Genomic DNA, 24,477 nt, shown 5'->3' with positions numbered 1-24,477 from the left:
TCCAGCAGTTCAGTTTGGGGAATCCTCAAAGAAACCCAGTCTCAAGTGATCCCAGACCTGACTCTTGTGTGTACTTGTGAGTGCAGGGTCTGCCTCTGTCTGTTACCCACATCAGCCTACACACACACAAGGTAGTGGCAATTGCTGGGTCAGTTCTGTCTCCAGCCCCAACTCCTATGCAAACCAATGGGGGCTGTAGCTCAGCCCAACCCTGCCCACCACACACAGTCCTCACGTACACCAGTGGGAGATGCAGCCTAATTGGAGAGGACCCCAAGACTCCTATCAGGCCCCACCCCCAACCCTGGTTTCCTGTGCTTGCCAGTATGTGTAGCAGTCTGGTCCAGTCTGTCCCATATCCCATTTGGCTCCCTTACACATCACTGGGCATTGAAGTCTAGCTCAACCCAACCAGCCCCATTATGCAGCCCACACACATGCCAGCAGGTGCCACTCCCAACTCTGGTTCTTGTGCTCACCAGTCAGAATTTCAACCCATCAGAGAGGTGCTACATTTTCCTCCATAGGCCCACTCCTACTCCCAGACCTTGTACTCTCCAGGTAGTTCTGCATTCTAGCTTGACAGGATTTACCACCATTCCCAGCACTCGCCAGATGATGCTGCAGCAAAGTCCAACCAGTCTGCACCTACTCTGGCTTATACATGCACCAGTGGGTACAATTGGTTAGCCAGCCTGGCTCTCTCACTAACCCAGCTCACATGCAGATTAACAGATGTTATAGCCCAATCTGCTCCTGATCCCAGCTCTCACGCTCACCAGCAGGAACAGTTCTCCAGTAAAAGAGTCCCTCGCAGCCCCTCTGTTGGGTTCGCACCCTCCCCCACCGGGTCTCAGGTGTGCTGGTGTGTGGTGCAACCCAGTCTGGCATGACCTGCCTTACCTCGGCATTTACCATAGCCTGGCCTGGCCTGCACCTGATTCCAGCTCATGCTGGTGGATGCTGCAGCCTAACTCAGGCCAGCCAGTCAGCCCCTAGTCCTGTCCCTAAAGTGAACTGGCTGGTGTTGCAGCCTGACCTGGCCTGTCTGCATTCTGTCCTGGTTCTCAGATATGCCAGTGGGTACTATGAATTGGCCCATGAGGCCCGGTTTTTAAAAAGTGCTGTTCCTTTTTAAAATACGTATTTATTTGTTCAAAAGGCAGAGTGGTAGAGGGCAACACAGAGTCAGAAAGATTTTCCATCTACTGGTTGACTCCCCACAATAGATGGGCTAGGTCAGGCTGAAACCAGGAGCCTGGAACTCCTTTTGGGTCTCCCATATGATGACAGGAACCCAAGAACTTGTACCATTTTCCTCTTCCACTGCTTTCCCTGGCACAGGGAGCTGAATGAAAAGTGGAACAGCCAGGAATCAGCAGATGCGTACATGAAATGCCAGCAGCAGGCAGCAGCTTAACTTACTAGGCCACAACACTGGCCCCAGATGTTGGTCAGTGGAGGCATAGGGCAAAGGAACCCATGGCTCACCACCCTCCTCTGCCTTCTGCCACCTTGCAGCTGCTGCTTTTTGGTTCATTTTTTCTTTTGATTCTGCCTTTTTCTCTTTCTCTTTCCCACTGTCTCTATCTTGATTACTGTTTTCCTAGTTTAGTGTTCCTCTCTTTTGGCTTCAACCCTCAGGCAAGGGTCAGCTTTGCAAGTTCTCCGGATGTTCTCTGCTAAGGAAATCCGCCTGCCCCATAGCCTTAGCACCGCGTCACCACGTCCCTGCACCCTTTCCGGATGCCTGGGTGCAGGGATTAACTCGGGGTGACGTCTAGCCTCCAGCTGGCCCCAGATAAGATAAGGGTGGGGATCAGCACTATAAACAGGCCCCCATACATCCCCTGGCCCATATCCCAGTCAGCTCAGACCGTACCAGCTGGCCCTGGATCAGCATGGCTATCCACCTGGGGTTGATCACCCTGGCCTTGGCTACTCTCCTTGCTGTGGATGGGGGTGAGTGAGCAGAACCTGGATGCTCTGCAGCATATGGGGGTGGTTGAGTATGTGGGATGGGGTGAGAGGCAGAGCATGGAGCCCCCTTGGAGGCCTCAGTTTTCTGCATGTGCTATCATTCTGTGTGTGCATCCCTATCATAGTTGAGAACATTATGAAATGTGAAGTTACAACCTTGAGTTCCCCTCCTACCTCTAGCCCAGAATAGCCCAAGTCCTCTCCCTTCTTGGGAGCTCAGTTCCTCCAGGTGTAAAGTAGGAGGTTGCCCCCAAGTGCAAGTTATACTGAGTGCCTATGGGGCTGGAGGCTTTGCTGGGGAGGTGGAAGGGAATAGGTGGGTCATGGCCTTCAGGGAAAACTGGCAGGTATGCCTACTGCAGGCTGCTGGCTGCAAGGGGCCAGCTGCAAAGACAGACCTAGCTCAGGGCCTATAAGCTCTCAGTTGGCTCTGATGGGCCATGGTCTGGGATGTGGGCAGGTCGGAGACCTCACTAGGGCTGTACACTACCCCTGGAGTAGTGCCTCCTTGGATTGGGGCATCTCTGTAAGTGCCAGATGCTGTTCAGAGCCCTGGAGGCACATCAGTGACCCAAACAGAAAAGGTGCCATTCTGATAGAGTTTAAATCCAATGGAGTAGGGAAAAGCAGGGGAGGCTGAAGGGGTACCATGTGTGCTGAACAGGATGCTAGAAGGCAATGTAAACTGAAGAAAAAAACACCAGGCTGGGGAGTTGGGCCAGAAGGAACTGTGATTTTACATCAAATGAGGGCTCTCTGAGAGGCTGGTGCTTTTGTTTGGAACTTTATTTGAAAGAACAAGTGACAGTGAGAGGAAAAGATGGAAAGACAGACCAGAGATTTTCCCCATGCCGGTCAATACCAGTCCCCACCCCAATGCTCAGGGCAAGCCCAGTGAGATTGTTCATGGCTAGAGGCAACCACTGCACTAACCTCCTGCACCCTAGGTCCAAGGACCTGCCCTAGGATTTCCCACAAATGGATTCATAGCATGAGTAGTTTTTGGTGTCTGATTTCTCTGGCTCAAACAGGTTCAACCATAAGATTGTGTGCCTCCGTCACTTTATTTCTGCTGCTGAGCAGAACCTTTTTTTTCTTTTTTAAGTCTTATTTATTTTTATTGGAAAGGCAGAGTTACAAAGAGAGGAAGAAACAGAGAAAGATCTCCTATCTTCTGGTTCATTCCCCAAATGGCTGTAACGGCTAGAGCTGAGCTAATCCAAAGCCAGGAGCCAGGAGCTTCTTCTGGGTCTCCCACATGGTTACAGGTTCCCAAGATTTTGGGCCATCCTCTATTGCTTTCCCAGGCCACAAGCAAGGAGGTAGATGGAAGTGGGGCAGCCAAGGACATGAACTGGCACCCATATGGAATGCCAGGACTTGGAAGGGGAAGATTAGCCAATTGAGCCCAGGCCCAGAGTAGAACCTTCTTGCATGGAAGTGTCAGTTTGTCCATTCTCCTGTTGGAGGCTCTTTGGGTAGTTTCCAGGTTTGGCAATTATGACACAAAAAGGGATGGGCAGTGTGATGACAAGGCTAGATATGCATTTGCATGTCCCATTGCCAAGCTTCAATTGCATGGCTGAGTGACTTAGCCTCAATTCCCAGCTCCCTCTTTGCCTTGAAAATCTCTTGTAATATCATCTCCAGGAAAAGGTGAAGCCACATTGCCTTGCCCGCCTCCAACCATGGGGAGCTCTTTGCTGGGGGCAACCTCCTTGGTTGCAACTAAACTCCCCTATAGAGAAAACCCTGTTTTCTAAGGCAGGTAAACCCGCTTTCCTGCTGTAGCGGTGCAAGTGAGGCTGAGTAGGGCTCCAGGACACATCCTACCCTTCTCCAGCCGTTCCCTTCCATAGTTAGCTTCAGATCAGCTCCAGGAGTTGCAACCATTTGGGGAATGAACCAGAGGATGTGAACCAAGAGTCACGTCGCTGCCCTTGGCTCATATCCTCCACCACACAACTCAGCCAGAGCCAGAGGGGCACAGTGTGTGTGTGTAGGGGGGGTTGCCCTGCCGAGCCCCCATTCATACAGAGGGTCCCAGGAAGCAGATTTGGAGTGTGCTGGCAAGTATTCCTGGGAGTAGTGCCCATGAGGAGCGAGGGCAACAGAGGCTGTCAATCCCCCTAGGACCTACAGAATAGGGTGGCCTTCAGTCCCACTCCAAATAGAGACAAAGGGGCTGGGGCCCACCTAGCCACCCACTATAGTACCTCACTGAACTGGAGCAGTGGGATCTAACAACTGGAGCACATCCCCTTTCTGTCTGGTGATTGGAATTCTTGCCCTGAGGAATTCCACATTGGGCAGTGGCTAGGCCAGGCATCCCCCAGTCAGACAAGCAGTCTTCAGACCCCTGCACTCGGCGCCTACAGCCAATATCAATTGCCTAACCTTGCTTCTTTGTCTTTCAGCGGTGCTAATGTCAGCCAGAAGGCTTGTTTTCCCAAAAATGGTAAGGTTGTCACCTGTGCTCTGGTCTTCCCACTGCAAGAAGTCCTCTCATCCATAGCCAGTGCCATGCCATTCCCTCCTCCTGCTTGGACACCTGCCATGGCTCTAAGGTGGCCAGGTAGCCTCTGGAGCCTGTACATTCCCCAGATTAGCCCCTCTAAGCTGACTACACAAGTCTCAGATCTGACTGCCCCCAAATCTCAGGGATCTCCCCAGATCTGGTCTCCAAGGCCACCTTGCTCCATGAGATCTCAGCAAGACACAATACTTTCTCTGCTTTGCATATTACAGACAGAAAGACAGTGGCTGTGCAGGCTAAAGAAGCAACTCTCATACATGGGAATAAGTCGGCCTCTCCCAGCCACATTTCGTCATTCCTCTCTTCATTCGGAGCACACAAGGTTCCTTGGGTCTAGTGGCCCCAGTGATTACAAGGCATTGGTATCAGCAAGCTTTAGACCTTCAAGTCATCCCTTCAGGTAGATGAAACAAGGAGACTAAAAGCCATCTTCACCTCCAGAAGCCTCTGCATCTTCCTCAGCAGTTCTTACCTGGAGCCAAAAAAAGACATAGTTTATGTTCATTATTCCAGTTAACCCCATGTGAACTTTATTTAAAAGGTGTGCACATACACAGAAAGGGAGAGGGGAGAGAGACAGAATCTCTCTTCCATTGGTTCACTCCTCAAAGAGGAGCCAAAAATTTGCCATCCTTTGCCAAATGGTTACAATAGCCGCAATGGCTGGAGCTGGGCTGGATCAAACCCAGAAAGCAGGAGACTCCTCCAGGTCTCCCACGTGGGTGCAGGGACCACAACCATCCTCAGCTGCTTCCCCAGGCACATTAGCTGGAACCTGGATTGGAAGTAAAACAGCCAGGACTTGAACAAGGGTTCATACGGGGTGCTGATGTCACAAGTTGTGGCTTTACCCATTTCACTAAAATGCCAGCCCCTCAAACAGCGTCTTAACCATTACCCCAAACACCTGCCATATTATGCTATTATTATTTACAGTTTTTACAGATGAGGACCCTGACGGCAGAACAGAAATGGCTCATCCAAGTTCGTATAGCTTGAAAATGGTAGAATTCTGGCCTCCAGAGACCAAGCCTTGCACTGCTGTGCCACTTCCCTTATCCCGACCCTGTCCCAAGTTCCAACCCCAGTCTGGACTCAGCTCTGACCCTGGTTTTCAGTCCTGGCCTGAAACCTTTCCAGATGGAGCCCCATGCTCTGCCCCATTTCTCCAGGGTTCCCACTCTGTGCAGCCTCTCTGCCAAGGGCCTGCAGGGCACATAGATCAGGCTGAGTTCGGGTGCCTTTGGAAAAAAGAGGGACCTCCTGAGAATGGTGGCCCCTCTCTAAGGAACGTGGGACTTAGAGACCAGGAGCCCAAGGGCACACCCATAGATGTGAGCACAGATACTCCCTTGGACAGCTGGCATCCCAGGACTTATCAGACAAAGGTGCACAAGCACACACACACCCATAGCCATAGACACACATGCAGTCATATGCACACACACAGCAAACGTGCCAAGGAGCCATGAGTGTTTGATGTTGTGTTTGCTGCACCCACACAAGGGCCTTCTTAAACTCCCTGAGAACCCTCTCAATCCAAATAGAGCCCCCACGTCCCTCTCCACCCTCTGATTGTCATCTCATTTCCTTCCTGTCCCCCACAGCCCATCTGTGAGCACATGGTGGAACCTCCAGAATGTCCCTTGACAGCCAAACCCATCTGTGGTACTGACGGGGTCACGTACAACAACGAGTGCCATCTTTGCCTGACCCGAATGTAAGTCCATTCCCTGGGCTTGCTTGGGAGCACTCTACCTCTGGCGCATGCAAGTCTGAAAGTAGCAAGGCTTGGCCTGAAAAGCACTCTCTGACATTCACCCCCAGCAGAATGAACATAGATGCAATTCAAAGAAGGCATGTGTTTGCAGGCAGAAAGCCAGAAGCTGTGCTGGATTCGGGGAGGGAGAGCTTGAGTTCTTTTCCTTATTCTTCCCTTGAATGACTAAGTGACCTCACTTGTCCTTGCATTCCTCTGGCCAACCATGATTGCTTGAGTGCTTCCTATGGGAAACTTAGGAACACACCCTAAGTTCTAGCAATACTGCCCAGGAGCAGGCAGGCAGTCAGAGGAGGAAGCCAGGCAGATACCCAACCAGTTAGAGCACAGAAAGCTAAAGGCTCGGCTGGGACACACAGGTGCCGTGGGAACAGGGAAGTGGCAGGAAAGATTGAGCACCTGAGCTCAATTCTGCTGGCTATGTTGGAAGCAGCTGGAATAAAGGGACTCAAGGTCATTTCGTGTGAAGGAAAGGGAACTTAAAAAGGCCTAGAGAAGAAAGTTTATGTTTGGGGGAAATATCAAGTTGATCTGCTGGAGTATAAGGTTAGGAGAGAACAGAGGACAGGCAAGGTATGAATCCAGAGAGGTGAGCAGAGCAGAACATGACCTTGGTACCTAAAATCACCTATTGGGCCCCAGTTTCTTGGCCAGAAAAGCCCCCCCTAGAATTAGCCTGAGGTGGTAGAAGAGGAGAAAGGCCTTGGAAACTGCAAAGCTTCAAACTGACGCCAAAGAAAGTCTGTACTGGAAGAAATATAAGGAGGACTTCATTGTCCTAGCTATCCCCTTCAGGTGATACTAGTTAAGGATTCATGGCTGGGAGATACACCGATGTAAATTTGACAGGCTCTGGGTATGACTAGGTGCAATGGCATTAGGAGAAGGTGGAGGGTTGAGTTTTATGTTGTCTTCTAGCTTGTGGACTTGGATGCTGGTGATGCTGTGGGCTGACATGGAGATTGGGGTGGAGAGGTCTGTGGCAGATTTAGGAGGTGGTGCTATTGGTGGACAGTGGAGGGCAGCCAGGTGGAGATGGGTAATAGGCAACTGCATGAACAGGCAAGTCCGAGGGCCAGGTTGGAGAGCGGTTTGGCAGCCATCAGCATGCAGTGACAGATGAAGTCTGGGGAAGCTGCAGTCTCCCTGAAGGGGAGGGTGTATCCATGGGTTCTCGGGTCTGGCCTGCACCCTTACCATGGGTGGGCGGGCATGGCTCAGCAGGGTGTCTGTAAGGCCCTGGGTGAGGTCCATGAAGGATAATTTATAGTTCCTACGGCTCTGTCTTCTGTGGATTCTAGAATAACCAAACGGGACGTCCAGATTGTGAAGGATGGCAAGTGCTGACACTGCAGGAGCACCTCGGGCCATGAAGCTTCAGGCTAGAGAGCAGCGGTGGGCTTGGAGAGGTGACCTGAAATAAAGCATGCAATTCAGCACGGCAGAGTGGGCCGGTGTCTTGGCGGGGCACGGGGGCAGGAGATTCTGCAATCGGGGCTAGAGGGTCAGTTTTGCACTAAACCTGCTCTACTCTCCTCTGGTCCTGCTTATGCCTGTCATGTGTGGCCTTAGAGGTCCCCTTTACCCCTGACCCCAGGGCTCCTATCTGCTCCAGAATAGATTGCCACTCAGCCAGAACCTCAGCAAGATCTACAGCCTCTACTCATGCTGGGGTTTATAGCCCAGCCTCACTACGCCTCTGTGAGCCCTCTGGGCTCTCTCTAGGCTGTTCTGGCAGCATGCGAAGGTACACACATACACACACACACACTTCAAGCCATGTACACAGCATAGCTGGACTGTTTTTTCATAGATGTTACCCCAAGGCCCTTCATCACTTCCTCACCCTATGCCTTCACCTCCCAGACTATTCCCTGGGAACCTGTAGATCTCCATGATCCAGCATCCAGAGTTAATTCCAGGATGGAAAGACAATGTCTCTGCTCTTTTGACTAGCACCCACTATGTTAATATAGGATACAGCCCAGGTACAGTACACCTGCACTGACACAAGGGTCCACAGGAGTACTTAGCACTAGTACTGTGGTACATGGCCAATACCCTCTTTTGGCCTAAGTCCATAGGGAGAGCCTCTTGGTGCCAGGGAAAGGAGTGGAGAGGGCAGCCACATAGGAGGGCGCTTCTATGGATTCAGAGTCCTTGCTCTAAAGGTGGGAAGAAGGAACAGCAGATGTTGTGCAGGAAAGCACACACAACTTGAGAAAGTGGCAACAAAGGCAAGAACTGGCATTCCCTGCACCATGAAAGAGCAACACTGAGCAGGGACTGTCACTGAGTCACAGATGGCAGAGACTGGGAGTCATCTATAAGCCCTTTCCCCACTATTGATCAACTCACTTCCCGCATAGTTGCATATGATGTATGGTTTGGTTTGGTTCTAAAATACAGAAAATCCAAAAGTAGCAGTGGCTTAAACAGATGTTAATCTCTCCTCACACCTAGATGTATGCAGTGACAAATTCACACTCCTCAGGGCAGGCATGAGCTGCCGGGTTCCTTTGCCATTGTCACTGTTGTCCTCAAGTTTCCACCTCCAGGTCGAAGGTAACAGCTCCCATTCCAGCCATTGTGTCTACATTCCAGGCCACGAAAGGTGGAAAGAGGCACCCTGTCTGCCTCTAAGGACACTTCCCATAAGATCATGCAGTCTTCAGAAAGTTCATGGAACATGTGTATTATGGAAAACAATGATGAATTCCAAAACTTTTAATTCCATTTTCCATAAACTTCTACAACTAGCCTTATAATACTGTTTACACTCCATTGGCTCAAACCTAGTCAACGAGTGGACCACACTGGAGCAGGAATCGAAAAAAGCAGTCTCTAACTGGCCAGCCATTTGTTAAACTGAAAATTAGGAGTTCACTTATAATAGGACAATGTAGACACTGGTGACATCTAAAGTTTCTGCTCAGGGACAGTGTTGTGGGACAGTGAGTTAAGCAGCCTGTGATGACATGTCACATGAGAGCACGAGTTCAAATCCTGGTTGGTCTGCTTCCAACCCAGCTCCCTGTGAATACTCCTGGGAAGGAAGAAGATGGTCCAAGTTCTTGGGTTCCTGCCACTCATTGTGGGAGACCAAGATGAAATTTCCAGCTTTTAGCTTTGGCCTGATCCAATCCTGGCTGTTGTGGTCACCTGGGGAATGAACCAGAAGATGAAAGATCTCTCCTTCTCTTGCTGATGCTCTGCCTTTCAAATAAATAAATAAACCTTCAAAAACAATAAGATTGTTCTCTAGGATTTTTTAAATTGCCAACAAGAAAACAGAGGCAGTTCCTCTCTGATAGGAAAGCTGCAAGGTGTGTGACGTTGGAGTTGCTGGTTGCTACTTTCCCTACTTCATGGAAGAAAGAAGACTGAGAATGTGTGGATATTCAGAAATAGGGAGAATGATTTGGGGCCATGCTTGCATTCCTGAAGCCCACCTACTCTTGACCTTCCCAAAACTCTGAGAGTAACTTGCCATCTTGCCCATCAATTTTCTACCAAATTTCCAGTTACTTTGGAATTAGGCTTCTGGTGCTTTCAAGTAAGAGCCTGACTAGCACACAAAGGGCTTAAGAGGTGATCTGAAGGAATAAGTAGAAATTGCTACCAATCCACTAGGCAATGTGAGAAAGAATTCTCTGAGGTTGAAGGGCCAGTCTGTGGGACCACACACCTGCAGCAGGTCTGATTCTGTCCCAGGACAGAGGACAACTAAGAAGAGTTGTCTTTTCCCTGCTCCCAGGCAGGGTCACCCCATGGAGGAGCAGGTCTGTGTGCATGAGCCCTGTGTACACAGGCACAGGTCCCCGTTGCCACCCTTAGTGACCAGCAGTTTGTGCCTCGTGGCCCCCTTTTTGTTTGTTTAAAAGTTTTATTATTATTGATGATCTTTATATAGTTAATCAGGGTGGGAAGGGTCAAGAAGCTGGGGAAAGTGGATGAGATCATTATCTCCACATTTTCTTTTTCTTCTAGTATCTAGAGGAAGGAGGCAGACAAGGGGAGAAACCACATCCAGCCTCCCAACCGCCTCAGTACCCAACAATGGGGACCAGCCAATGTCATCCCAGGGTCCCCGTATAGAGCATTTTCTAAGGGTTCTGGCCAAGTGATTTTGACAGTTCCAAGATGCTGTTGATCTCGCCACTTCAAGGATGAGGAAATTCCTCCAAGGTCAATTGGCTGACATAGTCCACCTTAGTCTCCATTCGTCCAGAAATTTGCTATCAAGTTTTGCTGGAGTAGTTGACTAATTTGTTCTATTTCTCCTTCCTCTGTAAATCAGTGGGTGCAGGGACCCAGCCCTGCTGGCCACATGATCAGCCCTCAAGTACACCAGGGGGAGCTGCAACCCAATCAGAGCAACCCTCAATAACCCTCACTGGACCAACCCCCAGCTCTGGTTCCTGTGCTTGTGGCCTCTTTTCAACCTTTAAATAAGACAGTGTCCATGGACAGTGTGGATTCCAGTGCCAACAGAGTTTCTGCGGAAACTTTGGTATTGTTGGATGCATTAAACATCCATTCACTCTCCAATTATCTACTGCAGGCTTACTATATGTGGGTCAGTGTGTTTGAAACATGGCCATTAAAGACACAGAAGCCCTTTAACCCAAAGAACTCCAGTCTAGTGTTATAGGCTAATACAAATAAACCCTCCAACTAGGACACATGCTTCCCAAGAAAAGGTATGGGAAACCAGGAGAGGCCCACTCAGGGGTCTCAGAAGCAGGTAGGTTTCTCTAGGAACAGATGTTTAAGTTCTGAAGATGAGGCCCCTAGGAAAGGCATGGGGTGGAGGAAAGGTGGTGGCAAGTTGTTCAAGTAGAAGTGGCCTTGGGAAAAGGGCTCAGGGCGGCTGAGGCCCTGAAGGAAGACTGCAGTGGCTGACAGTAGAGAGCAAACAGGAGAAGGCATGGAGATGAGATTGGAGGAGCCATGAGCGAAGGACTTTTATCTTTACTCTGACACAAACGGAGAGCCATGCATTGGCTTCTAAGCCTGGGGCTGAATCACATTTCATGATCATTCAGATTTGTCCTGTTAACAAATTTGAGAGAGAGGAAAGGAAGAGAGCAACATGGAGGGAGATGGAGAGAAGGGACAAGAGAATGACATGTACAACCTTACCTGGGTTAAGAGGTAGCACAGTATATGCGCTGTGAGGATTAAATTACCATTTGGGGCCAAAATTGGAATGCAGAAGGTTAGGCTATCACCAGTGAGGTTGACATCCCCCGTGAACACTGGCTAAGCACAGTACAGGCTACTCCACTTCTGATCCAGCTCCCTGCTAATGGACCTGAGAAAACAGCTGAAAATGGCCTAAGGGCCCACACCATCCAACAGGGCAGACCTGGATGGATTCAGGCTCCTGGCTTGAGCCAGACCCAGCCTTGGCCATTGCAGCTGCTTGGGGAATGAATCAGAGGATAAAGGACCTCTCTGTGTGTCCTATTCCCTCTCTGTATAACTCTGCTTTTCAAGTAAAATAAATCTTGCTAAGAGATTGATATACGGAGAACTTAAACGTGTCTAGCATAGTCAGTTCTCATTACATGCAATGGCTTAAAGCCACACACACAGAAAATTAGGGTCCAGAGTTGTGGCACAGAGAGCTAAGCAACTGCCTGCTACATTGGCATCCCATATCAGTGCTGGTTTGCACCCTCATGGTTCGGTTTCTGACTAACTCCTTGCTGATGTGCCTGAGAAAGCAGAGGAAGATGGCCCAAGTACCTGGACCCCTGCCACTCACAAGGGAGATGTAGATGGGGCTTCATGCTCCTGGCCTTGGCCTGAACCAGCCCCAGCACCTGCAGTTTTTTGGGGATTGAACCAGTGGTTGGAGGATCTGTCTCTTTCTATAGTACTAGTATTCATTCAAATAAATTAACACATCTTTAAAGAGAATTAGGGGCTGGCACAGTGGTGCAGCAAGCTAATCCTCTGCCTGTGGCGATAACATCCCATATGGCCACCTGTTTGAGTCCCAGCTGCTCTACTCCCAATCTAGCTCCCTAATGACCTGGGAAGGCAGCAGAGGATGGCTCAAAGCCTTGGAACCCTACATACCCATGTGAAAGACCTAGAAGGAGGAGTTCCTGCCTCCCAGCTTCTGATTAACACTGCTCTGACTGTCATTTGGGGGAGTGAACCAGCAGATGAAAGATCTTTCTCTGCCTCTCTTTTCGTAGCCGTTTCAAGTAAGATAAATCTTTAAAAAAAAAAAATAGAATTTGTGAACCATTCTGACAAAAGTTGGAGGTGGGTTGGGCTGGCCCCTGAGTCTTTAGCCTCTGGTCCACCTCTACTCCATTGCTGAGGCCTTGCCCACCCAGCCCTAAGTGCCTGGGAATCAGGGAACCCTTCTTTATTGAAGTGGCCCTCAGAGTGACCTGTTATAAGCCTGTCTCCTGGACCCTTTGCCAAACAGTGAAGTGACATGGGATCTGTGTTTGGCCCCGAGTTAAAGCACTGTTTGGGATGCCTACATCCTACTGTGGTGCCTGGGACAGACTTCAGTTCCACTTACAGTTCCTGCTTCCTGCTAATAGGCACCCTAGAAGCAGCAGATGATGGGTCAGCTACTGGGCCCTGCCACCCATGTGTGAGACCCAAACTGTGCTCTGGGCGTCTGTCTTCAGCCTGGTCCAGATCCTGTTCACTGTGGGAATTTGTAGAACAAGCTACCTAGATGAAAAATCTCTTTCAAATAATATAAGAACAAATAAGAAGAGAAAAACTGAAGTGATAGCAGCTAAGAATTCCAGCATGCAGGACCAGAACCATATGGGGAGGAAATATGACTAGAGCCACAAGATGGAAACAAAATAATCTCCTGCCTGATGAAGGGCACACACACTTTTTAATAATGGGAGGAATGGGGAGGGGAGGGGATGAGGGGACGGACAAGAACAACCATGAGGGAAACAACTGCTCCCATGAGGGTGTGAGTAATAGAAATGCCTTTGAAGGAAACGTCACTCCTGAGCTTTGCCTTGGCCTGGGCCACCTGCTTTACTCTATTTGGCTCCCTCTTCAGCACTTCCTAAACCACAGCTGTGGCTTGGCTTCAGCCTGCTCTGGGTTCTCACCCTCTGCTGAAGGTTTGCTTAGGGACAGGAAAATCTGTACATCTCAAGTCCCCTACAGGATGGCCCCAGGGCTGGGCAGAGTCTATAAACCAACAACTCAGCCAGATGCTCAGGAGCTGGGTTACATCGGGGGATATTTGGATTGTCCGTGTGGCAAACACCTATCCCAAGCCACTCAGTATTTCTGAATGGATCCAGCTATCTGGTGATTCTGGTTTACATCTATGAGGCTGTGGGAACACTATGGCAAGAAACCTCTTGTGTACCTGAAGGCCAAGGCAGCCCATAAATCTGGAACTCACCCAGGGCAAACAAGCTCTCTCCAGCCCAAAGAAGGCACCTGAAAGTTAAAGAGCTAGAGAAGCTTGGGTAGAGGGTGTCCTTTCCAGAAAAGGTAGGCTGCTATACAGCATGGCCACATGGGACAGAGAAAACAGACAGGAGCGCTAACGTCAGGTGGCAAAGACAATACTTTTTCAGAGAATTGCTGTAGGAGGGGGAAATCCAGCAGCTGGCCAATTGCCCTTTGCAGCCCAGAGAGATCCTGGCCAAGAAGTTGGTGACACCGTTCTTCAGGGCAGCACTGCTTCTCTTCATGGCACATCAGTCGGCCAAGGCCAAGTTTGTAGACTGGAGTCGCTCAGTCTCCTCGCAGATATTTTGTTCCACCATGTCACATTCAGCTAGGAATGCCTAAAAGATAGACACACAGAGCAGTGAGGGCTTGCTGAGGCGGCCTGCTGAGGCCAGCCAACGCAATGCCCACACAGAGCCATTCTGAGCAATTCATGTGTGTATGAAGGGCACCTGACCTGGGCTTTAAGGTAGTGGGAGAACAGAAGAGAGCAGGAAGGCCCAGCACCAGGGTTTCTGACCATGTTCTAGATCAACAACTGCCTAAGAGACCTAAGGACAGGGTGCCTTGCCTCGGGGCTGCTGCACTGCAATTGCTCATCTCCAGGGGACACGAGAATGGGGCCTTGCAGAAATATGCAATATGTTAGTCCTACTTGTTCTCCAGGGTGCTTCCCCCTTAAATAGCTCAAATTCAAATATTACCACAGGGACACGAAGGAAACTCTTTTTGATATGCTGAGTTCAAGGTGATAAGTAGTACCCGAAAAAAGCAATGCTCCACACACTTCTACATTACCCAGCTTCAAATACATACATAAACATGAACCCAACATACTGCCACTTTGTCCTCTACTACCACAGAACTCACCTGAATCTTTTTCACCAAACCCTTCCTTTTCAGTCTACTGTCTTTGAAATTTTCTGGCAGGATCTATGAAAAAATGAGTTGACACATAAGCAATCCTTTGTGAAAAAGAAATGAGAATCTTTCAGGAACATAGCAGACCCTGATGTGAATGAGACGTGCATTTTCAGCAATCACTTCCCCAGCTCTGTTTCCTATATGGCCCTTTCCACGGCTCCCATCCCTGTAAAAGTGTCCTTTGTCCTCAATGTTGGAACTACTGAAGCTAATGTAGAAGAGACTTTGTGCTTTCACTGTTTCCTGTGTTAGCCTACCCTGCCAGGCTACGCCATGACTCACCATGACTTAGAAAAGCACCTTTTGTTTGTCTGCAAAACCTGCCTTCAGCCCCCACCTTCCTGCCTCGGCTGCATCTAAAGCTCAGAGAAGCTCACAGCAAGACAGGGGCCCCAGACTGGAAATGCCATCACTACTTGTCTGTGTGAAGCTTGGCTCAATGATGCTCATAGCCTCACAAGATGTGGACCTACTGGAATTCTACAGAGAAAGAGATGAGCTCACTGAAGTGTTAGTTACATGAGGAACAGAGAAAGGAAGCCCCGTAGCTTCGTTTTTAAACATCTACTTTATTTTTACTAGAAAGGCAGATCAGATTTATGGAGAGGAGAGACAGAAAGATCTTCTATCCACTGATTCTCTCTCCAAATGGCAGCATGGCTAGAGCTGAGCCAATCTGAAGCCAGAAGCTTCTTTTGGATCTCCCACACACGGGTGCAGGGTTCCAAGGCTTTGGGTCATCCTCTACTGCTTTCTCAGGCCATAAGCAGGGAGCTAGATGAGAAGCGGGGCAGCCAGGACACAAACTGGTGTGCATATGGATGCCACCTCTTCCAAATGAGGACTTAGCTATTGAGCCATCACACTTGTGGTTTTTTTGATCATGACATCAGGGACCACTTGGGTTCCAGCTATATGATGTTGACAGATACTAACAGCATACATGAACATATATGACAAAAGCCCTTTCTTATGGGCTAGTATTGTGATATAGCACATTAAGCTACCACTGATGACTTCAGTACTCCATACAGGCACCAGCTCAAAGCTGTTCCACTTCTGAACCAGCTCCCTGCTAATGTCCCTGGGAAAGCAGCAGCAGATGACCCATGTACTTGGGCCCCTGAATCTATAAGAAGCTCTTGGCTCCTGGCTTCAGTCTGGCTTAGCCTTGGCCATTGTGGCTGTTATAGCCATTGGGGCAGGGCAATGAATGGATGGAAGATATCTAATTCTACCTTTCAAACAATTCTAAAAAAAAAAAAAAAAAGCCCTTGGTTGAGTTATGAGTATCTACAAATCGGGACTGACTCTTTGGTGTGTTCACACAGTGGGAGACATTCAATGCGCTTGAAGAATGGGCTTGTTCAGGCAATTGGATGGAGTTACTGAAAGAGTGAAATGAACCAAAGGAATGTCACAGAAAACTAGTTCTCAGCTCACTTACCAGAGTGTCAATCTCCTCCAAAATCTTCATAAAATGCTCAATGGTGCCTTTTACTCGCCTGTCAAGCTTGCTGAGAGCTTCTGCTTGCAAATCCTTGGCCAGAAAACCCTATGGAGAAATAACAGGTTATCATAAGAGCTCTTTGAGGCTCATGGAAAACTGTATCAATGATATGACGAAACCCTGAGTCTATCACTGCTCTGACAGGCCTGTTCACATCTCAGGCCCAAAACTTATTCTTGGCAATAACACAAAGGTTGTAGGCTGCTCTATCTCCTACAACCCTCTGGGACGCTACTTTTGCTGAAGCCCTCAGTCCCAGTCCTGCACACAGGAAGCGACTCTAAGAGCACAGGTTGAGCAGCAAGTAGGCTTTAATCCTGACTGCTACATACCAGCTTGTGATCTTATAAGACTGCCCATGGCATGAAACCCTCATTATTTAAAATATCTATTGATTTTTTTCTTTGAGAGTTCCCATCCACTCTTACTAACCCAGATGACCACAATGGCCCTGGACCAGGGTGTGAGTCAAAACTGGGAGCTATAGGTTGGAGCCAGAAACCCAACTAAATTCTCCCGTATGGTTAGCAAGATGCCAACCACTCAAGCCATCACTACCACCTTCAGGCTGCACCAGCAAGAATCCAGAATCAGGAGCAAGAGCTGGCCCTGAACCCAGACTGTGTGATTAGGGATATGACGGTATCCTAACTGGCATCTTACTGCTGTGTTCAATGCCTGCCCCAGGTGTCCTTAGTATACTCCTTGGAGAATAAACAAAGATGTTTAATACAACTCCTCAAACAGACAGATGCTCAAAAATGCGAGTGGCCAGGCTCAACACAATAGTGTAGTGGCTAAAGTCCTCACCTTGAACATGCCAGGATCCCATATGAGCACCGGTTCTAATCCCGGTGACCCCACTTCCCATCCATCTCCCTGCCTGTAGCCTGGGAAAGCAGTCGAGGATGGCCCAAAGCTTTGGGTCCTTGCACCCGCGTGGGAGACCTGGAAGAAGCTTCTGACTCCTGGCTTCAGATCGGCTAAGTTCCAGCCATTGCGGGAGTGAACCAGACAGAAGATCTTCCTCTCTGTCTCTCCTCCTCTCTGTATATCTGCCTTTCCAATAAAAATAAATAAATCTTTAAAAAAAAATGGGAGTGGCCAGTCATTGTTTCCCCCCGCCAAGGTTTCACTGAATCACAGTGTTTCACATTTCTTTATCCAACACCCAACTAGATGGAGCAAGGATTGGATCACACAGAGCTCTCAAGCTGAGAGCCACAGATGCAGATTGACAACATGAAGCAAGAGATTTTTTTGTTGTTTTTTTTTCAAAGATTTAATTATTTTCATTGAAAAGACAAATTTATAATGAGAGAAGAGACAGAGAGAGAGAGAGAGAAATCCTCCATCCACTAAGTGGGTACAATGGCCAGAGCTGAGCCAATCTGAAGAGAGGAACCAGGAGGGTCTTCCAGGTCTCCCACATGTAGCAGGTCTACCCAAGAGTACTGGATCCACTCTCTGCAGCTTTCATTGGCCACAGGCAGGGAGCAGAATCAGAAATGGAGCAGCCTGGCTGCACTCTACTCACAGTTCTTATAGAAGGTAGCAAGCCAAAGCTAAGGAAAGAAGTTACCTGTTGGATTCCACTAAGTTCTTTATTCAGCTCTTCAAGTTGGCTAGCTATCTTCTCCACAGACCTCTCCAAATTTTTCAACTTCTTTAGTTCAACCTCTTCCTCTGGACAGTTCTAAAATGTTTAAGAATAAAATGAAGTCAATAATCACCAAGAACAGTAGCCTCCAGTTGGAAAAAAATCTGACTGTAACTGGGATAAACAACTTATCTAAAGAGGGGTCTTAACTCTGTTACTCTGTGAACACCAAGTCAAAGGGTTATACTTGGAAATTTCTTAAATACAAAGATTCAGGCCAGAGGGAGATGTCAGGTAAACATTCCAGGGAGGGTCCTGGCAGCTTGAATTCAGAGAAGAGAGACAATCAAAGTGTCAGATTCAACCTCAGACCCAGGCTGATCAACAGCCAGACAGAAACCTGGAGGGTAAACAAATTACAGTGAGTCACTCACTACAAAGAGTCCAGAATGCCAAGACAAGCAAAATTATCATTTTACTGTTGCCTCTGAAGTGAGATCTCTGTTTCAATAAGATGACTATAATAAAAAGCCAACACAGCTACTGAATATTCCCTATACACCAGCCACTACACTTAAATAAAATATACACATGTGGCCTGGTGCTGTAGCCTAGTCACTGAAATCCTCGCCTTGCACACGCCAGGATCCCATATGGGCGTCGGTTCTAATCTCAGCGGCTCTGTTTCCCTTCCAGCTCCCTGCCTGTAGCCTGGGAAAGCAGTAGAGGATGGCCCAAAGCTTTGGGACCCTGCACCCATGTGGGAGACCCGGAAGAAGCTCCTGGTTCCTGGCTTCAGATCAGCTCAGCTCTGGCCACTGTGGTCACTTGGGAAGTGAATCAGTGAATGAAAGATCTTCCTCTCTGTCTCTCCTCCTCTCTGTATATCTGCCTTTCCAATAAAAATAAATATATCTTTATATGTTTTATAAAACATAGAGCATCAGAGAGAAAGGTAGAGAAGGAAAGGAAGACAGGGAGAGCAATATCTTCCATCCATTGTCTCATTCCTCAATGCTGGCCCTGCCAGCCACTATCCTAGACACATTGCCTTCATGATGTTTTTTTCTTTCTTGAGAGGCAGAACAACAGAGACACAGGGACAAGAGATGAGACACAGAGAGACAGACACAGAGAGCCCCTATGTGATGGTTTACTCCTTAAACACCCAGGTTAAAGCCAAGAGCCAGAAACTCCATTCAGGTCTCCCACACAGGTGGCAGACATTCAATCACTTTAGACATCACCTGCTGTTTTCTAGGTGCGCACCAGCAGGAAGCTAGATATGAACCAAAGAAAGACATGATCGCTGGTACACTCAGATGAGATGCAGGTCCTAGGTGGTGACTCAATCTGCTGTGCCACAATACCTGTCCTATATTACTTTCTTAAGTTTTACCACAACCCTGTGAGAAGTACTTTTACAAAGGATGAAACTGAAGATAAGACAGTAACCTGAGGTCACTCAGCCAAAAGAGGCAGGGCAACTTGAATTCCGACTAGGCTCTTTACACCCTGGGGCAGTCCCCAACTCTTCAAACTCCATCCTTGGGTACTGCCCCCTGCCCATCCTCATTCTCCATGATTTTAGAAAATGTTTCCCCTCTTTTACCAAAACACTGGGTGGCAAAGTTTGTTACACTCTCCCAAACTTCACTTCTCTTTGTGGCCAAATCCTGAGGCCCAGGTTTTTGACAGTTTCAAGTCTATATTAGATTCTTTGCCCCAACTTGGCTAAAATCAGCTGTCACTCTGCTTGGCCACCTCAAAAAACTTCACAAGCTCAACAATCCCACTGTGTCACAATGTAGGGCTGCTCCATTCCTCTCTCATCATTTCAGGGCAACTACTGTCACCTGCCACCTCCTTCCCCTACCACCAACTGACTCCTGGGAAAGAACTGAGTCTGATAAAGAAGGTTTTCCTCTCATGGGAGGGGAAAAAAAAAAGTAAAGGGAGAAAAGCTCTTAAAACTGGCACATAGTACTTATTTATTTATTTAAATATTTCCAGGTTTCTTTTAGCCAAAAACTCCCTTGCAGATTTCACTCAGAGTGAATGAGGTCTGTTTCAGACACTAAGCCAGAGATCCCACCACCATGACAAAGCCACATTGTCAAGGAGACACAGCCAGCCTAGGTCCTGGAGCTCAAGGCCTGACCAAAAGGAGCAGGAAGATACAAGAACACCCAATAACCCCATCCAACAAATGGAGACTTGTGTTTGTGTGAAGAGGCGCTTGTCACCCATGCGGAATCTAGGTCCTGTCTGACTTTCTCAATAGAATCACATAGGAAAGCCTTGAGTCTGCTCAGAGTCAGGGATTCTGGATGGAAAAAGCCACTTACCTTTTCCCCAATTAACATGATCCGGCAACCATCTTGTATTCCAAGGGCTGACAATGGTGTCTCCATTTCCTTCAGAGATCTTCCTGAAAAGAGGAGACAGGTATGCCAAGCTGTCACAATTGTGTAACACACTGAATATAGATTTTTAACAAGTGTACGAGAAATAGACAAGTTTATTCACTAATCGATGATAAATCAGTCTAACTTTTTTTTTTTATTGACAATCTTTACATAGTTAATCAGGGTAAAAAGGTTCAAGGGCTACAGGAAAGTGGGTAAGACTATTATTTTTCCCATATTGTTTCCTTCATGTTTAAAGTGGGGTATTAAGGGAGAAGGCCCACCCAATTTCCCACCCTCCCCAGGTCCCGGATGTAGCGTAAGCTCTGAGGTTCTTGGTCAAGTGGTTTTGATATTTCAACAGTTATGAATCGCTTCCAATCTTGACACTCCAAGCACTGTGAGGTCGTTGAAGAATCCACTGATTGACATAGTCCATCATAGAGTCTCTGTTTGCCCCGTATTTCGTTGCCAAGATATAGCTGAGATGGTTGGTTGACCTGTTCTGTCTTCTCTCTCAGTATAACACTTTTGGAGGGTGTCTTAAGTAACTTTATACTTCTAGACATTTGTCGTAAGTAACTATTGCACGTGTCTACACAGTGACTACTATATGATAATGCTCAGTACAATCTTCATCACAGTGAGAAACCAGAAAGAGTCAAGTATGCGGGAATAGGGGGCTGTTTAAAAATACCACTGAAGACTTTATAAGCATTAAAGCTTTTTTAAATTTCAAGAATCTTCAATGACACAATGAATTTTAAGAAAAAATTCATCATAAGAAAGAAATGTAAAGTATTATATAGAGCTACACCCAGAGGAATGTTCTCCTTTATGATTTTGTCTGTTTTGAAACATGAATATCTATTGTTCTTATAGTTCAGAAATGAAATTTTTGTTTTGTTTTGTTTTTAAAGAGAGAATTGGAGTTGTGCAATGGATTAAGCCACCCTCTGTAAAGCCAGAATCCCATATCAGAATGCTAGTTCCAGTCCCCGCTGATCCAGTTCAGATTCAGTTTCCTGCATATGTACCTGGGAAGCCAATGAAAGACACCCCAAATGCTTGGGCACCTGCCACCCACATGGGAGACCCAGATGAGGCTCCAGGATCTTGGCTTCAGCCCTAGCCATTATGGCTATTTGAGGAGTGAAACTGCAAATGGAGGGTCAATCTCTCTGTTTTTCCTTCTGTCACTCTGCCTGCTAAATAAAACAAATCTTTAAATAAAATATATTTTTTTAAAGATTTATTTTATTTTTATTGGCAGGGCGGATATACAGAGAGGACAGACAGAGAGGAAGATCTTCCATCCGATGATTCACTCCCCAAGTGAGCGCAATGGCCAATGCTATGCCAATCCAAAGCCAGGAGCCTCTTCCGGGTCTCCCACGCAGGTGCAGGATCCCAAAGCATTGGCCGTCCTCGACTGCTTTCCCTGGCCACAGGCAGGGAGCTGGATGGGAAGCGGGGCTGCCGGGATTAGAACCGGCACCCATATGGGATCCCGGGCGTGCAAGGCGAGGCCCTTAACCACTGTGCCACCACGCCGGGCCCTAAATAAAATATTTTAAAAAAAGAAAAGATAAGCAATTGTACTATGAAATAATAAAATGTTATCTATCACTAAATTCTTTATAACAACTGGCACCCGATGAGATAAGTCTATCCCCATCAGACACTACAATTGGGTTTTCACAGGCGGGGGAAGACAGGATAGAGGTGGGCAGGGAGTGGGTTCAAATATAAACAGGCATTATCAACTAGGCCTGCAATATTCAAGCCTGTCATAAGTTTGGTACAAAGGTCAAGTTGACACTTAGAATGCCTGCAAACCTTATCTGAGTTCTAGCACTTGCTCCACTGTCAGTCCCAGGTTCCTACTACATAGCCTGATGTACAACCTAGGTGGCAACAGGGGATGGCTCAATTTTGTGGATCCCTGTCACCCAATGGGAGACCCAGACTGAGTTTCTGATACTAACTTTGGCCTGACCAGTCCCAACTTGTTGCATACATTTGGAGAGTGAACTGGTAGATGGAGGATCTCTGTCTTTCTGCCTTTCAGTAAATAAAAATTAATAAAAAACTTCCTCTAAGTTGGCACAATGTCAAGCACTAGACACAAGACAGTACCCCTAACCTAACACTTAACAAAGTTTTATGTTAAGCAACTAAGAAAGCAACTCTTTAATAGCAATCTCATTACAAGGCATGCAGAAATGATAGGTAGTACCATGTGAACACACAGTGGGGAGATCTAACCTAGCCAGGGAGGTCCGATTATGTACGTACACAATGGTGAAATTTCTGTCATCACGTGGTTTCAAATCTGATGCCTGTTCAGATGAACAAATGTGTCAGATACAAGGCAAACCCTCAGTAAGCATCTGCCGAAGGAACGAATGGCCCAGTTTGAAAACAGAATTCCCTTTGAGTAACGTTAAGCAGTTTTAAATCTGTCCGTTAGCCATCAGGATTCAAAGCTGGAAAAGATGCCTACCCTTAAAAATGAGTTTCTGCAAAGGTAGTGGAACCCCTATGGCATCTTCAACAACCTGGGCCAGGTCTTGGACGAGTGGCTCGCTACTGCCCTGCTGGGGGATAACGTGAAGGTCATGCTTCTCATTGCCTGAGGAGACAGAAAAGTGGTGAATGAAGATGGATTCTTTCACATACAGCGACCCAGGCTGACACTGTATTACATCTGTGTAGCACCAGCCTTCAAGCCCTGGCCCTAGGCTCCCAGCAGCACTGCTTTCCTCTGGTGATCTGCTGCAGGAGTTTTGTTTGCTCTCACACAATACCTAACAGGAGGCACAAGAGGTACATTTAAAACACACGTGAGGGGCTGGCACTAGACTCATTTTATATACCAAAAACAATCCCACCAAAACATGTATGCTACTGCTTAGACACAGACTGAGTTTGACTCAATTAAGATCTGCCTGTGGAGACCCAAACTAGATGGAATCGGAATGACTCCTCACAGGCGCAGGTGTCCTGACCCACTGCAGGCAGACACAGCACCACCACGTACAAGCCAGACACAGAACCATAATCACACAGTCACATGCTAACAGGACACAGAACCCGCAATTATACATACACACAACACAGATCCCATGATCAAGCACACACACTCAGGATACAAAACCCGCAATCACACACACACACTCACACACACACACACACAGGACATAAAACCTGCGATTAAACACACACACATACACATCCTGACATAGATCCCACGACATACCCGACACAGATCCTGCAATCTCGCTCGCACACACACACACAGAACCTTCGACTGAACATGCACACACACACAGATTCCCGCGACACATCAGACACAGATCCCACAATCTCGCATATACACACTAGACACAGAATCCGCAATTACAAACACATTCACACACATACACACACTACACAGAAACTGCAATACATACACATGACACAGAACCTGTGATTATACACACACACAATTCAGATCCTGCAATCAAACACACACACACAGGACACAGAACCTGCAACACACACACACACACACACACGGTAAAGCACAAACCCGCGTTCACACACACACAGTCTGGCCCAGCGGTGAGGCACGAACCCGCGCAACACTTAGGTCCCAACAAGTGCCCAAGACCTGGCCACAAGCAAAGGTGTGAGGACACAAGTTCCACGCACAAGCTGGCTCCACGGACACAGCCGAGAAGCCCACGCTCCGGGACACTCTCCCGGAGGACTCGTGGCCGGACCTTTCGAGCTCCGCACCGGGCCCACCCTGCCGCCCGCGCTCACTGTGGGTGACGGTCACGCAGAGCCCGGCTGCCGCCATTTCCTCGGTCCCGGTGAGCTCCTCTGCCTGGGTCACCTCGTTCGGGATCACGTCCTCGGCCGGCGGCGGAACCTCCTCGGCCGGGGGCACCTCTTCCACCTGCGGAGCCTCCTCGTCTCGCGGCGTCTCCTCGCTCCGGGCCGAGCGGGTACGGGCTTTCTTCTTCATCCGCGGCCTGGCAGCGCCGGAGGCGGCGCCCCGGGTGGATCGGTCATGTCCACTGGCTGCACTCCTCAGGGATGGACGACGAGAGGCCTGCTGGCGGCCTTCGGCCAGGGCCTCCGACGGGCGCGACTCCCGGCCGGACCGAGGAGCGCGCCGCCGGGGGCCCAGCTGGCCCCGATCGCCGCGAGGTCTCCGCGCGTGGCCGCGCTCCGCCAGGCCCGCGCTTGTCGGCCGCCCAGCAGCCGTGGGAGCCGAGCGCC

At 48.4% G+C, this 24,477-nt stretch overlaps 2 protein-coding genes across 2 annotated transcripts; one reads left to right on the top strand and one right to left on the bottom strand.

The window, feature by feature from the left end:
* The first annotated feature begins 1,848 nt into the window (after positions 1–1,848).
* SPINK4 (serine peptidase inhibitor Kazal type 4) lies at positions 1,849–7,733 on the top strand. Its single transcript, XM_041004639.1, has 4 exons — positions 1,849–1,962; positions 4,398–4,438; positions 6,124–6,236; positions 7,598–7,733. The coding sequence occupies exons 1-4, from the start codon at positions 1,902–1,904 to the stop codon at positions 7,641–7,643; spliced, it is 261 nt and encodes an 86-aa protein (XP_040860573.1). The 5' UTR covers positions 1,849–1,901; the 3' UTR covers positions 7,644–7,733.
* Positions 7,734–13,860: 6,127 nt separating this feature from the next.
* On the bottom strand, positions 13,861–24,403 carry BAG1 (BAG cochaperone 1). The gene is made up of 8 exons (XM_040962827.1): positions 24,161–24,403; positions 24,016–24,070; positions 22,712–22,840; positions 20,146–20,228; positions 17,780–17,893; positions 16,135–16,242; positions 14,634–14,696; positions 13,861–14,101 (listed from the first exon to the last, which is right to left on the bottom strand). Exons 1-8 carry the CDS (start codon positions 24,218–24,220, stop codon positions 14,012–14,014), a joined length of 702 nt encoding a protein of 233 aa, XP_040818761.1. The 5' UTR covers positions 24,221–24,403; the 3' UTR covers positions 13,861–14,011.
* Between the last annotated feature and the right edge of the window lie 74 nt (positions 24,404–24,477).

The sequence above is a fragment of the Ochotona curzoniae genome, unplaced genomic scaffold (genome assembly GCF_017591425.1).
Source record: "Ochotona curzoniae isolate NIBS_2020 unplaced genomic scaffold, NIBS_Ocur_1.0 scaffold_3208, whole genome shotgun sequence".
Classification (NCBI taxonomy): Eukaryota; Metazoa; Chordata; class Mammalia; order Lagomorpha; family Ochotonidae; genus Ochotona; species Ochotona curzoniae.
This window is presented reverse-complemented; position numbering and strand designations above follow the sequence as displayed.